Source organism: Varroa destructor, unplaced genomic scaffold (assembly GCF_002443255.2).
Source record: "Varroa destructor unplaced genomic scaffold, Vdes_3.0 BEIS01000002.1, whole genome shotgun sequence".
NCBI classification, from domain to species: Eukaryota; Metazoa; Arthropoda; class Arachnida; order Mesostigmata; family Varroidae; genus Varroa; species Varroa destructor.
Genome location: NW_019211455.1, coordinates 50,479,701 through 50,495,236, shown reverse-complemented (window position 1 = coordinate 50,495,236; position 15,536 = coordinate 50,479,701). Strand labels below are relative to the sequence as shown.

Below are 15,536 nucleotides of genomic sequence, written 5' to 3'. Positions count from 1 at the left end.
GAATCTCGATGAATTCTTAATGAGATGAGCTGACGAAGAGTTCGATAAAAGCCGGGAAGCTAGCTAAAGTTTTGGGCTTTGTGATCATCGTGAAATTCATATGTTATACGCATCAGCGTATCATAGAAATAATTAAACTGTTAAGTGTTATTAAATTAACTCAAATATGAACAGCGTAATCATTGGACAATAGTGGATCTGAAAAGCAGTATGATGAGTACGAATACCATGTAGTTCTCTGGGCATGAATCACTTGTAATAATAACGTGACGCGAGGCACTTTACTGATTTTAAGTATATAAACTATACTGTGAATTTTATGATCATTACATACGTATAAGACTATCTTAACAATTTGAGTGCTCTCACTTTGCTGTTCTCTATCGTTTATCTTCCCACATCGTACTAAGCAGTTACTTCAGCGATGTAAAATAAAGACTCTCAAACTTTGAGACAGCTGAAGAGTACCTAACATAGCGTTCACAAGCATTAAGCGTTTTCTAAACGCGACTTGAGATTGTCAGTGAATAGTTACGCTTTCGGTCCAACATCAATGAATTAGAGGGACATTTAGTGCGAAAGGGCCACTAGTTTTGTTGTGTTATGAGTTCCGCATGCCGCACCGTCTGTTTGACTCTTGAACTGTTCCGCTGCCCCCACTCAGTAGCGTAGCCGTTAGCCTTTTCACAAATTTTGCAGCTGCTGCTGCTTCGGAAACTTCAATTTCTTTAATAGACACTGAGACAAGCGTTAAATGTAAAGCAGCCCGGACGTAATAGCGACAACGATATGATGAAGTTCAAGTGGAATAGAGTAAACAGATGGAATTATGTTCTAACACAAACGTGCGTTTAAAAAGACATCCGTTTAGCTCATTCTTATCATTTCTTTAAGAGGTTTTAGCTGTCCTACTATTGTCCTCCGATACCATTCGGTTCTTCTTAGGGGCGAAGAGAATTTTCTAAAAATTCTGTGAAAGTTATCATATCAGTTCTAAAGCTATTTTATTATTTAAAGACCGAATTTTTTACCGAAAGTTTAATTATAAAGTTTTAGATATTCCGCGAGAGTAGAAAATATTGATTTATTACCGAACACTCATATACAACTTATGAGCTTTGTTTCGAGGAGATCTAGATTTGTAGCTTTAAATATAACACCAAAAAACTAATGGTTTCCGAGACTCCTCTGATTGCCACGTTAGCTTGTCAGTGAATTGCTTCAGGCTGTTTTTCGGGTTCCTCTGTACGAAAACCGGCAGCCCCTTTAACGATGGCTGGCTATTACGCAGATGGAGCTTTGTCCTCGTGATGATGTAGTAGTCACGTATCTACTAAACTTAGATGCAAGTGAGACGAACTAGATTAGAATGACTTCCATTTTTCGTTTGTCTGTAGTACCTTAGTCACATAAGAGATAATTATCCAGCTAGGGTATGACCTATGAAAAAATGTGTATTTAGTTATATCGTTTATACATACGCGGTCCCGTTTCTGTAATCACAACCGAAAACTGAAAAGTGTTTCTTCGCCATCTGCCAAATGTCATGTGTATCTCGTTTCTATTAGCGTTATGGATCGTTGTGGAAGTCTAAACCCACACAGTTAATCAATTTTCCGAGATAATTTTTTCAAAGAAACTGGCACATTGCCGTGTTTGCCGCCAATAAACCACATTAGCTTGCCAGTAGTGATCCCTATCTCTTAAATAACTAAGAATGACAAGCGTTTCCGGGGTGTTGGTACATTCACAAAACAAGATATGGCGTCATTGTTGCGGCATTCTTTTCACCTCACAGTTTTACATCGTAAGTGCAGTACATGTACTCTGTAACTAACGATTTATGGCTTCTTCTTATTTACGGAATCGTTCTGGCGTATACCGTGATTTTTTTAAAGAATATGGCACATTTGGTCAAATAGCTGGTTTTTTTTTACTTTGCGCAGCTTTGGGGCAGCCACTGGTCATTTTAATGGATCAAGTTCATAGCGATCAATGTTATATTTCGGAAACGAGTTCCTCATAGCCAAATAATGAAGTTATTTAAAATAACTGAGCAAAAGGGCGAAAGAAGCGTTTCTCTGTATAGTGTGCAATCTCTAAATTGCCAATAAAACTTTTTTGAGTCGAACTTTTCATATATATATATAGTTAAAGGATTATTTGTTTTCTTGTAATGGCATTTCTCAAGCGTTTTTTTTCTTTGACAAACAGCAGTGGGCTTGCACACTACAATACAGGGTGCTGTCTTACATTTATTAAAATAAAATTAGAAAATTATACCCACTAATCTTCTATTAGTTACCCTGCCGAACGTTTGATGTCTAACTGTGGCAAAAAAAGATACTCGTCTTTTGTGATACCTAGTAGGTAGTTAGACAAAGCTTTTTCGGTCTCTTCGGGCTATTTTTGCAAAATTCCTACGAATCTGACGATCGCCTGATTAATTTACAGCATCTTAATACCTTAGCTTTTGTTCGACTGAGTTTGAAACAATATTTTTCGCTACAGGCCAACTCAGCCGCGCCATTTCTGAACCCGGCTGTAATTGCCGCTTTAGCGAGTACAGGCTCCGCCATTCCTGTCGGATCTCACCGTTGTGCGCCAATTCCTGCTGTGTCATGGCGGCATCATATATGTCACGCAATTCTATTCATTCAAGTAGCGTTCTACTCGCTTGGTTTGACCCACCGATAAGCCGGAGGGCTGTCTCTATTCTACGAAGGACCAACGATTATTTCAGTTTATTTTAGCAGCAGTCGTTCCTGTGCAATACAACATCTATATAGCCTTCAGTCTGTATAGTTTTGACGTACAATGTCAAAACAAGGTGTACATTTGCTTTACGGGTGAGCGCTCCTTCTTACAGTCGTTCAGGGGTATATGCGATTTGGGTGCTGGGTTGAGCACCGCCGCTGGCCGTGAGCACAGCGCTTGTGAGCAGGGCAGTAAAACTAACGACTAAAAGAAGTGCGCTGATTTGGATCGTCTGCAAAGAAGTAAGTGAAGTTAAAGAGTTTCACCTCTATTAGCAGAAAAACTGGAATGAGTTATTTGCGAGAATGTGGTAAAGTAGGTCTACCATATACATATACAAACGAATGAGTGCGGTACAAACTTAGAGTTAATCGATTCAAATCAGACGGACTATTTTAGTCTGCTTTTGAAATATCAATTTTGGTTGTGCACTATTTCGTATTTCTACGCTTGAATAAAGATGCATTGAATTCGAACTAAACTTTCTTCTACAGAGTATAATTCATTGTTTTATTTGAGGCTACATTGTATTTCCAGTTATTGTTCCTTCTTAGAAAAAAAGCCATTTGACGTAAGTTTACGTCGCGGTTTTTCCCCTTAGAATCATATGTGTGTACTGTATTGAACTTTATCAAAATCACTTATTTGCATTTTCATACACTCACCGTTCTGGTCCGACGGATCCAATAGGAATATTCATAAAATTCTGATTGGGTATTTAAATCGTTGCTATACAGGAACAGCCTAAAGTGAGTGCGCTTATTCATCTTAAAAAGTGTGAACAAGAAATAATCTTATGCATTCGTTCACACGTTTCTAAATAGTCGCAGAGTGCTTTCGGCTAACGTTCTTTATTGCCATTGCTGGACCTGTAATTTCAGGGTTGGGCGGTGGCCTACCCGCGGTGGCTGGTGCAGGTGTTGGGGGAGGTGGCGGAATGCGCGGAGAACACCGGGAGCGCAAGTCGAGTCGCGGCTCCAAGGTGACGAGCGGCCGGGCGGCCCTCGACGAAGATCGAATAGCAGACAGGATAGTGGTAGACCGAGTTGACCGAATTGACAGGACGGACCGCGAAAGAGATCGCGGGGCCCACCTAGCCAACGCTAACCTCAGTGCCATGGCGGCGCAACAGATCAACAGCCCCGGAGTCCCGCACTTAATTACCCCGCCCCAACAACAACAGCAGGCGCAATCCCAACATCCGCACCAACAGCATAGGATACCATCTGAACAGCATCGTAGGTAAGTGCCAGTGCCTACCAATAGCGCTGCCATGACCACCATCACCCGGCTCGTTTGGTGACATCAACATTCGGACCCTTTAATCACCCACATTTTTTTGTCATCCCTGACGCATTTTTCTAGTACCGCCCGAGACAGATCCCGTGAGCGTAACAGTCTAATGAACGCATGTATAAGTGGAGGATAAGACGTCTAAGCTGATTTCGGTAAAAGTTGAGGCGTAAAAGACTGTTTGGCATTATCTGTATATTATATATATAATGACAAACAATTAAGTTGTTTCGTAATAGGAGAATATTGAATGGTAAGTAAGCAGGAGTTAATCTGGCTAAGGCTCGGCCCTCTTTTTGGTAAATGTCTATTTAAGAATGACAAGGAAGATCGTCACACATGTCGAAAGAAAGATTCAAATGTATTAATACATATTTAATTTCAGCAAAACTAGTACTTATCCAGTGTCCTGTCAAATGTGTATTTATACAACATTAGAATTGCCATTTGCAGCAATATATTTGCTTGCACCATCTAAAACAAAGGACTGGTAACAGTTTCGTGCAGAAGTTATATTATGGGCATATTCGAAACGAAAATATGTGATTTGTTGGCATCTTGCTAGGTTTTTTTTTGTAATGTTTACTTGTAGAAATTCAGAAGCTTGCTATTGAGAAGTTTAATATCAATGTTTTGGCTCCATCGGAAACCCACTGCGAGCATTGGGCAGCACTCGAGCTGTCGTGACATACTAATGGTCAAATGTTTCTTAATGTATTTCAAACTGCAATCAATGAAAAGCGATGGTTTTCACTCTCTCAAGTTGAATGACTTCAGCATCCTAGTGAGGTAATTCGATCGCGGCCTTATCCCAGTGACGACATGCTTCTTCTATATAGAATGCTAATGTTGCTGCCTATCCGTGTCATTTTGTAGATCTGTGATCTGCTTTCTGTTTATCATAATGATAACTTGAGAGATATTACTGCTACTTTGCTGATATGATATATATATATATATATATATATATATATATATATATATATCATTTTTGCTCTATCATTATGTATGTATTAGAAATATTCAGACACACTATATTGTTAAATATTCAATTTTCCCCCGAAATGCGTACATTAGCTCAAGGGGTGCACACTTATTCACTCAACCGATGAATACGAGACTTGATGATAATTCAGTGAATAATGCCTAGCTTCTATAATATCAATCCGCGCAGAATAAATTCCTTTACGTTAAGCTACATAGTCAAATAATATGGTTAAATATTTTTTATAGTTTATATTGTGCAATTACACTCGTGTGCACATTTCCGTTATCCAACGGAGAACTATGCATATTTGCATCGTACAATTATCCACACAGGCCTATTTGGCCGTAATTTCGCGATGTGCCAAGGTCTTACTATTCGTGGCGTGGTAACGTTTAACGCTAGTTATTCTCCAGGAAAGCGCTCTCGTTGCGGTCATCTGGGGATGACACTGTGTTGCAAACAAGGCGAAGTGGGATATAGCAGGGTGAAACATTAAGCAGCTATAATCGTTCATTATTTCCTCGCTGGTGGCAGCGTCGACGAGAGCTGAGCGCGGCCGGTGGCCAGACAGCGGAGTAGATGCGTGTAAGTGACGATGCGCCATCTAACGTTCTCAAATACTTTTTCACGGTCACTCTCGTCTTCACGTTAAAATCACTAAGTTGCCGATTTTTTAAAAGGAAGTTGTGTGCCGACGACAGTTCAAACGGGAGATGAGCTCGAGTTTCCGGGATGATAGAGTTGATTCTTCACGCAGCTTTAGGACAAAAATTCGGGTGACTAAAGGTGCCTTACATCGATACCGAATGATCGAGTACGCCTCCCACTAACAACAAGGGAGAACCTAAGGGCCTTGATAGAATTCTGCGAATAGAAAAAAGTGTAGGATACAGATGGGCGAAGAGATAATGCTACGGCGGACATTACTTGTTGAAAGTTTATCTTACAGAAATGTTGTAATGTACGTAATGGTTTTCCACTAATAGGGTGATATGATGCAGAGAGCGGAGCCACATCCAGTTTGTACCACTGCAACGGTGCATCTCGTGGCCCGCTCGTGTCATTTCATAGAGGTATTTTTCATCTAATGCAACCTGTACGTTTAAACACTGTTATCTTAATAGCGTTAGCGTCTTAAACAAATCCTCTTCCTTCATATTTAGACTCAATTTACAGGTTAAAAGATGTTCATATTTCGATTTCGTACAGCGGCTAACTAGAATTCATCGGACCAGGATGAAGCCATATGATAACGCCAATGGCTTCGAGCAGTATAAATCTAAAAACAGCCCGAAATGTATTAGCAACTGCTGTGTTTGATTGTTCAAATGAAGAACTTTTCTGATCTGCTTTTGTTTTTCCTCGCATGGCAGATCCTTATAATCATGTATGATTGAATTGTATCCACGTCCCATTGTGTAGTAGAATTTAAGCTTTGCGTTGATAAAAAAAAAGGTTCTAGTTTAGCTCCTTATGACAACATGTCGGTGAAGAATAACACATTTGAAAGTAAGCTCGGTAGTGGAGGAATAAGTGCCTACCTTCTGACGTTGGACTCACCTAAGGCAAAATATAGCTATTGTTTGCGGGGCAGCGTTTGGTGATAACGTTTGCTTGGCAGGATTCTTATAAAGGGCTTTGTCGGTATAGAAGAATCACTAAGTGGCTTAAAAATTGCTGCAAAAAAATGGTCTCAGTTTGTACAAACTATCAGGGAAGTATGATATGATACAGATAGATTTACTTCTGCAGCAGTCATATTTGAAAGCGGTAATGCAACTGTAGTATGCTGCACAAAATATTTTTATTGCAAGCCATTATAATAATAAAATTGACTAAAAAATAATTTGATTTTGGCCTAAAGTAGGTAGAAGGTCGACTTAACTGCATTGATCAGTGTATCGTTCGGTCAGTACAACGGTGCGCGTTCCCACACCATCAACACCTCTCATTCCAGCCTTTCTATCCTCCTGGATTCCACCTCTGTCTCTGCCATGGATCCGGTTGATCCTTTCACCGAATCCAAATTTCATATCTATTCTATTAGTGTGCTATAACGAAGGAAGACTGAGTTGTATACCTTAATGAATCTCGTTTCATATGCTGTTGGATGATATCCGATTCACCGCTGGACATAAATTAAACATCTTCATCAGATCAACCTCTAGCCTGTTCGCAAGCAGAACACGGTGCATCGTGACACATCTTTTGGCTAACAGCGTTTCAACCAAGATATCGTCTGCAGATTTGACAGGCCATCAAAATAGATGTTCATTTGATAATTGGGTAAAGAGGCATTCGAAGAAAGGAAACAGGCCTACATGCTACTTCCGTTCTTAAGGCATAGATGTTAACGTTAACGCGGAGAAAGAAGGATTGCACAAAAGTGTCAATCATCCAATCCAGATGATAGTTCACCCCACAGAGTACTATAGCTTGATCGACTTTTGTTCTGATCGTAATCTGTCAAGGCTGATTAAGCTTTATTCTAAAAGCACTTTCCAACGTTAGATAATGGTTAAACATGTGATAGAAGATCATCAAGTATGATAATCATGCTTGTATCAAAATCAAGTAACTAAGTCGTTTTTAGCAAATTAAGAGGTATTTGTTCATACAAGTTTTCTAAGAAAAAGTGCTTAGAGTTAGGTTACCACATCAGGATCATATCGGCGTTTTCCACATACTGAGGTTTTGGTCCATCTAACATATCCAGCACAAATATTAGCCAACAGTCTAAATAATAAATACAGTGTATAAGTATATATAATTTTTAGTAGTATTTATTTCCACTAATTTGTTTCAGAAACCATCGGAGTCACCGTAGTCGGGAACGCGAGCGTGACATAGGAAGCGGCCATATGAGCGATCGCGGTGAACGTGATCGGGACCGAGGAGGCGATCGAGGAGTTATCCCTGATCACCACCGGGGCGGAGAACGTGGACTTGATCACCGGGGCATCGACCGCGAAGGAATCGATCAGCATCCGAGCGAATGGAATAGGGGGGATAGGGACAAAACTAGAGACAGCCAAAATACGGCTCCTTCACAGAGCTTACAACGTCGAGGTCAATCAAAAGGTAAACTGGAGAGAACGATATGGAAGGAGAAACTGCATGAATAATAAGTAACGTAAGGTCAATAATCTTAAGCACCAGTATCATAGGTGCTTGATTTGTTCTCGATAGGCATACATGCAGATTCGTTCGCATACATCTGCGTATGCATGCATGTATTCTATGGATGAAGATTCTATCAGGTGTTTCTAGCTCATTCGATAAAGTGCTAAAGCTTCATAGATCTTATTGCTTTCGTACGTTCTCTTGATGTATTAAAACAGCGAGGAGCATTCCGCAGGTTGTGATAACACGAATGTTGTTCTCCACTTACAGAATATATTTTACATGTATTCGTGATACCAAATTTATACAGAGAAAGAAGTGCTATTATTCGGTCTTTAGTATTTTCATCAAATAAAGGTCATCATACCACTCAATTGCTGTTTACCACATCGAGCTAACATCATGATCCAACTGCATTGGGTTGGTTTGCATTGCAGGTGGTACTCCGCCTGACGTCGTAAATTCTGTAGTGCCGTTAGACAAACCTCGAAAGACGAGAAATTTTGTGTTTGAATCTTCCAAGGTAAGCAGCATAACAACTGAGAGACCACCGTTCACTAATTATGAAGTCCTTGGAAGAGAAAAGAGAAAGTGTTGCCATACGCCAACGATGCGGAGGAACTCATATGGAGACTTCGCACTTAGAAGCGTGTGCAGTTCATGTCTGTAGCAATGTCCGAAGGCGTGAGAGCCGTCTATGAGGCACTTTCAGCCGTCTATCGTCGATTATGAAAGAAACAGTAAATATTTAAAATCGACCCTAAATCCACTTCCATTTCATTCCAGAACCTAGGCTTCTGAAACCATGCTCAACAGCGGTACTACAATTCATGTTAGTACTAATGGTTAGACTGTTAACTTGAAAAAGGAGACGACTATTTCACGAGGCGTTGAAATACGGCTGTTTCGGAACTGCACTTCTATTGTCAAATAGATCTTTGCCTTTAGATACAGCGAGAAAATGAAAACGACTACTGCCGATTGTCACACGTTGTCTATTTGTTTCTGCTTGTGCTGTGCATTGAACTTAGGAGCGCATACGTGTAAAGATCCTCGAGTTAATAGATGCTAACTATGGCCTCTATGTATGGCCCTGTGCGCCCGTATTGGCGCAGTATATCTGGTTTTACCGAGATCACGTAAAGGTAAGACTTTATGTGAATATCTGTACCGTATTGGAAGAAATGCATGGACATAGTTATAGGAGTTATTGTACCGACGCGCAAAATGACACCGACTTGCAGATGATGGCTGACGTCTGTGTTCTCTGGTGACTCATCGATTTCAGAACAAACGGGTGTTGGAGCTGGGCGCCGGAACGGGCTTACCGGGAATTCTAGCTGCTTTGTTGGGAGCTCGTGTAACGTTATCCGACTCTGCCAATTACCCCCTGAACATCAGGCACTGCCAGCAAAATGTCGAAGAAAACGGCCTATCGACCACAGAGGTATCTCTATCACCACTACTCTAATTTTCTCTCATTCTGATTTATATACCAGTGATACATACATATATCATATGCATTGAGGAGTTTTTTCTAACTGTGAAGGTCTCCATAGGCACATTTTTGTTTTGATGCCATTGTGCACCGTTCACACAGAAAATTACTTCTCAAAAACTGGAAAATAGAAGAAAGAATTACTGCTGCGTATTGTGTTTAAAGCTGTTATTTTTCGATTAGGTGGATTTTGTTGACTGTGATGTTGCAAATATTTCTCTTAGCCTTTTTTGCAATGCCCACCTTCTACTCCGCAATCCCGGGACAGCAACAGAACGTACTTACGGTTGTCAATTGATTCAGGTACCGGTACTGGGTGTTACGTGGGGTGCATTTTCTCCGTCTCTCTTTGAGCTTGGCCCAGTAGATCTAATATTGGGCAGTGATATACTCTACGACACAAAGGACTTTGAGAACGTAATCGTCACGGCTAGCTACCTCCTTCACCAGAACCAGCACGCCAGATTTTGGTCAACTTACCAGATCAGAAAGTTAGTGTCCTTTCATTTCTTTGATGGAATATACAAGTACAACATTAGGCCATTCTGTACTGATCTAGAAATATTTTGTTTCTTCTATATTTTCTTTTCATATTCTTATAAAATCAAAATTAACGTTTTTGTATTTGATAAGAATTCGAATAGAAATTCCTTCAATTAATCATATAAAACAAATAGTCTAAGTTTAGGTACGAATTGCTTGGACAACTGTTCATTTGCCCGTCTCCCTATTCAAGACAAATGAAGTTGCGAGCTTCGGGTCCTTATAAAACCAACTAAGATATCCGAAGATGTTCTAACATAAAATCCTTCCTACATAAAGAATGAACATTTTTGTTGAACATTCCGGGCAAGATAGAAAAATTATTTTCGTAAATTACTTCCAGGTCTTATACCATGATAGTAATAATTATTATTATTCTTCATTGACTCGTATCGACAAATGCGCAAAATGGAAAATGCTATGGGGTGTACAATAAAAACATCTTATATAGCTGCCAACAAGCTCTCATGATGTGTAACCTGTGAATGCCGTCTAATGGAGTTTTTTTAACATTTGTTATACGTTTACTGACGGCCAATCTTGTCACCTGACGTGTGGACGAACGGCCTTATCCTTGCAATTCTTCAGCCCTGAATACAATTTGGAGAAGTTGTTGAAAAAGTGGAACTTAGTGTGCATGCGGGTGCCCCTGGATCATTTTGACGCAGACACCCCGTCGATAGGGGGCTCAAGCTTGCCTGGAGTACAGAATATCGAGATGCTTGTTATGACTGTCGATCCCACCCAAGAGGAGCCCAAACAGCCGAAGAAAGACGCCATCAGGTTAGTAAGCACTAATGTTAAATTGTAACCACGATTAGTATATTTTGTTAGCAGCATTCTCGAGCACACATAGGCTATTGTGAAGTCAGCAAATAACTAGGACCACCACTGATAGAAATCATTATCCAAAGTAGCTTATATTAATTCACGTATCAGATGAACTGCTCATGAAACTTCTCACTGCACAGTAGCAGATCAATATAATGAATGTAATACGCCTTGCCACTTGATGTATTAAGCATATAATTGGACAATTTTTACCAGTCTTCTAAAGTGCGAACTATTAGATGTATCTTTGTTTAATTACTCGTTTTCGTCAGAAAAATTACCCTCTATGATGCACTGATAGCGTTAGATAAGACACGCGATCTGAAATAAAACCGTACAAAATTTATAATAACAAATACAAAAAGTATTTTCTCTATTCATCCACATGGCTCACGACTCGTCTCGTTTACGAACCTGTCGTCACAAATCAGCTGCGATGCGATAAAATATAGTGGTACATATTGTATATGGAAATATAAAACATTTGCAGCTAAATTCGTTAGTTATGTCACTATATGTCATGTATAGTGTATATATATTTAGATATATTTGTACATGACCTCATGGAGGAGCTACAAGGTATGCGCGTCGTATAAAAACGACACTAATTTTTTTCTAGTCTTCCTAATTTGTTCACGCACATGTTTGCCCTGCTTTTATTTGGGTGACCGTTTGCGTTCCCCACAAACAGAAATACTGAAATCTTTATATGCTATTTGTAGTTCACCTGGACATAAGCAATTGGGTCTTGATGAACTACAACATTATTGAATGAGCTTCGCTGTCGAAGCTCATTCTCGGATATGTTTTTTGAGTTCTTGTATTGCACTATAATACCTTAACGATGCATAAATAATGGAATGTATCCTTTTTTGTAAAAATTTAATACCAATAGACGTACTGTATAATGAAGCCATGACTCTTACGTCGCATAGGATGTATACACTCCACCAATCGCGTTGTATCACTTCAAACAAATGTACTCGCTGTGATTCGTACGATGTCATAATTGCCTACAGGATTAGCGTTCTTAGCAAATATTGAATACCTATTGGTTTTTGTTTTTTCTTATTAGGTATTAATATCCGAGGCGCTGCCGTCTTGGCCGCGCCAATATTCAAAGAGGCAGCGTTCATAAATCTCGTCACAGTAGAGCCATCGATATTCATGCCTCCGATAGTGGACCGATAGGTAGTTTTCGGGGTTACTTCTATTCATTCTTGCATTCCACGGCTAGTCCTCTAATTTGGCAAGGCTGCATAATAGCCCACTTTTGTATCTTCGGCTTTTCTTTGTTGCAAGTAACAGAATCGCTCTTCTCCGAAAAATGTTCTCCTGGGAGAAGGAGCTGCAATCAGCCCATGACGTACTTGCACCAGATACCTTGAATTCTGACGTAATATCTGTTATAATAATTGCTACTGAGTGGAAATTGTGCAGTGTGTGCGATAATTTTAGCTGGACCTGAACGCACAATAGTGCTTCGCCTTAAAACGAGAGACGTTACTGGCTCACTAGCCTGTTTGTAATTTTGAACGCTTAAGATGCAGGTGGAAAATTTGCGCATGGTGCGTGTCTCTAGAGACAAAGAAAATTATGTCATATTTGTATTATAATTCATCATATATTTTCACTATATCGAATAGACGACTTGTAATGTAGAGCGACGAAATCATTTGAAGCTTTGCCGCAACTAATTTGTCTTGTTAAGGCAGGACAAGAAAATGAGTTTTTCTTTTAATTGTATTATGCTTATTAGAAGCAAAAAAATTTTCTCTACGCCATATTATTTCAAAATTTCCAAGAATAATTTCTAGCATAGCCTCTGTTCCTTCTTCCTGCTTCATTTTCTCTAAGATTGTTTTGCTCTGCGGGACCTTATGAAAGTATTGGCATTCTCTCTATGAGCCATGAGCTTTTCAAAGATTAGTAACGGACTATTTGATCTATGCTCATGGAAATGTCATATTCCATTTTCTCAAACTGTATACTCGTTAAAGGGAAATCCGTTTAGCTATGAGTTTATTTTCGAGTAGAACCTAGTGCCGTTCGAGCCATAGGTGTGGGAAGTATTCGTTATTGCTTCTTTGTGTATGATCCCTACACGTTGTCATGTGTTGTCTTATTAGTACTAGATGTGTGTTGATTTTGGATGCTTAAGGTAGTATGTTCTTGTTAGGTGTTTGTTTTTTTGTTGCCTTTTACTGTAATCATTGCTATGACGTTTAAATAACTGCTCTGGTTCGAATACTTCGCTAGAACGATATCACGCACGCACATACATATCAAATTCGTGCACGTGCTGGGGTTACGCCCGCACGCCACAATGCTACGTACTGCTGAATCGCGTAACATAACGCAACGTCACGCGTCGCGCACTCCATTTAATTGATGGTTATATGGCTGTGTCTGTGTGTGAACACATCCGCCGGTTGGTATTGAGTTGATCTCTTGGTTGGGTGCTTATTCTCTCCTTGTTTGCGCGTGCGTGCCGTGTCTACGTTACACATCTTGTCTTAGCGTGACGCTTTTGAATTCGTGCTCCGTGTGTCTTGCGCGTGTGTCGCTTGCTTTTGGTTTTGACCGCGCCGAATTACCAGAAAACCCTACAATAACTGCCACCCAAAACGATCGAAATAAATTGAAATCAACTGATTATACATTTGGTTGACCACTCAACTATCAAATATAGGGAGTGAACAAAGGTGAATTCTTACAGGTGGTCGTGATGACGGGAGCTGCTTTTAGCGGCTAGACGACACTCCACCAGTTCGCGAGGAACACGGCGTTGTCGCTTGCGAGCGATAGCTGAACACCACCGTGAAAAATGCGTACCTCATCGGCGGCGTCCATTGTCGAGTACGTTGAAAAATAAGACAAATTTAAAAACGTCTACTGCTACGGCTGCTACTATAAACTGCGACAGCAAAAACCACTACGCCTATGGCATACAGTGCGATAGCAGTTAATGTAGCGTCTGCCTAGTAACTGTAGTAACAATAATAATAAGCTAACACTTCACTAAAGTCTGAGTCAATAAACAAGAAAGGCAGACACACATAGAAAGAGACAAATAAGTATTTGTACAGTAATGAAATGTAGAATATACATAGATAAAATACCGATTACAATGGTACACCTGTGCATGATATGGCCGGATAGAACTGATACGAACTGAAGGACGAAAACAGCATTAAAAACAGAAACAGCCTTCCATACTGTAACCTCTATATTTGTCGGCCAGATACGACGTTATGACGTTCACATATAATTGACGGGTCATATGATATGTTAACTGAATTGTAATATATCGATATGGACATTGATGATTTGTATGAACTTACTGTATCCCGTCACACCGGGATTTGAGCGACAAATTGACAACTAGAATATTCGATTCAAAAAATAAGAGAGAAACAAAAAAAGAATAGCGGTTCAGACCAGTTCCTCTTTGTAGAAGAAGCAGCTCAAGTCACGGCAGCTCGCACAGTTGCGCTAACCAACCCACGAACTGCGTAGCCTGTTATATATATATATATATATATATATATATATATATATATATTAAATGTGTTTATGTCACATGTGTACATAGCGATACGTGCATGCCGAGCAGATCGACAACATCGGAGCGCTAATCTATCCATTGTCGAATAATGGAATAGACATGAACAAGGATCTGGACCGAAGTGGGAAGTACAGAAACATAACTATATCTGTTAAGGCTGTCAAGAGAAATAAAAAGTTTAATTTAGTTCAGAGCTCCGGGCCTCTGGCATGAGGGTGGCGGCAGCACCGGCCATGATACAATATTCGCTGATGACGACAAAGCGGATTGGGAGACGATAAGGACAAGTACGTAGCGGAAAGATATAACAAATTGGACCGAAGAATATAACATGATTTTCTCCGTTGCAGCAGAGTTCAATGGTAATGAATAAATAAATAAATATATATATATATATATATATATATAGGAAGATATGACGCTGAATGAGTGTTCTAAACGCGCGTGGCATGATTGCTTTGTGTGTGTATATAAACTAAATAGAAAACGGTTACGAAGGGAAAAAGGAGGAAGCGGTACACGCTAATTCCAAGAATAATGATTATACGTCAGCTATGATTATAGAAATCATTACGATCATGATGGTGATAATGAAATGTGCTAACTTGTCCAAGCAGTTCCAGCGGAATAACCGAAGAAAGTAACCGAAGAAAACAAGACTGCTTGACTAAAAAAAATAATAAAATGGCCAAGGGAGAGTAGCAAGCAAGTCTCAAAGTGCGGAAATATCAGCTCTGACAATACCGACGACGGCTATTTCTGATGCCAAGATTCGCAGTAGAAACAAGATGAAATTAAGATGCCCGAGCCAAATATCCTCCTATATGGCCAGGCTGCATTATGTACACGTATGTAAAAATAATACAAGAAAATATGATAGCAGAAATATGTGGAAGAACGGTACGCGGAACCGGAAGCCATACGTACGTCATATA

General features: G+C 39.8%; 1 protein-coding gene across 9 annotated transcripts in view; it reads left to right on the top strand.

Moving 5' to 3' along the window:
- Nucleotides 1–15,536, top strand: part of LOC111243645 (uncharacterized) — a 36,071-nt gene that overhangs the window by 7,336 nt on the left and 13,199 nt on the right. For 3 of the 9 annotated variants that reach the window (XR_015319922.1, XR_015319923.1, XR_015319920.1), the window contains exons 2-10: nucleotides 3,639–3,999; nucleotides 7,845–8,119; nucleotides 8,599–8,684; nucleotides 9,193–9,306; nucleotides 9,450–9,608; nucleotides 9,963–10,150; nucleotides 10,791–10,985; nucleotides 13,753–13,892; nucleotides 14,629–14,888. Coding sequence is in view for 2 of the 9 variants with exons in the window: in XM_022789509.2 (XP_022645244.1) it covers nucleotides 3,639–3,999; nucleotides 7,845–8,119; nucleotides 8,599–8,684; nucleotides 9,193–9,306; nucleotides 9,450–9,608; nucleotides 9,963–10,150; nucleotides 10,791–10,985; nucleotides 13,753–13,762 (1,388 nt within the window). In the remaining 7 variants the exon portion in view is untranslated. The other 6 variants (XR_015319921.1, XR_015319919.1, XR_015319918.1 and 3 more) reach the window with 6 other exon arrangements.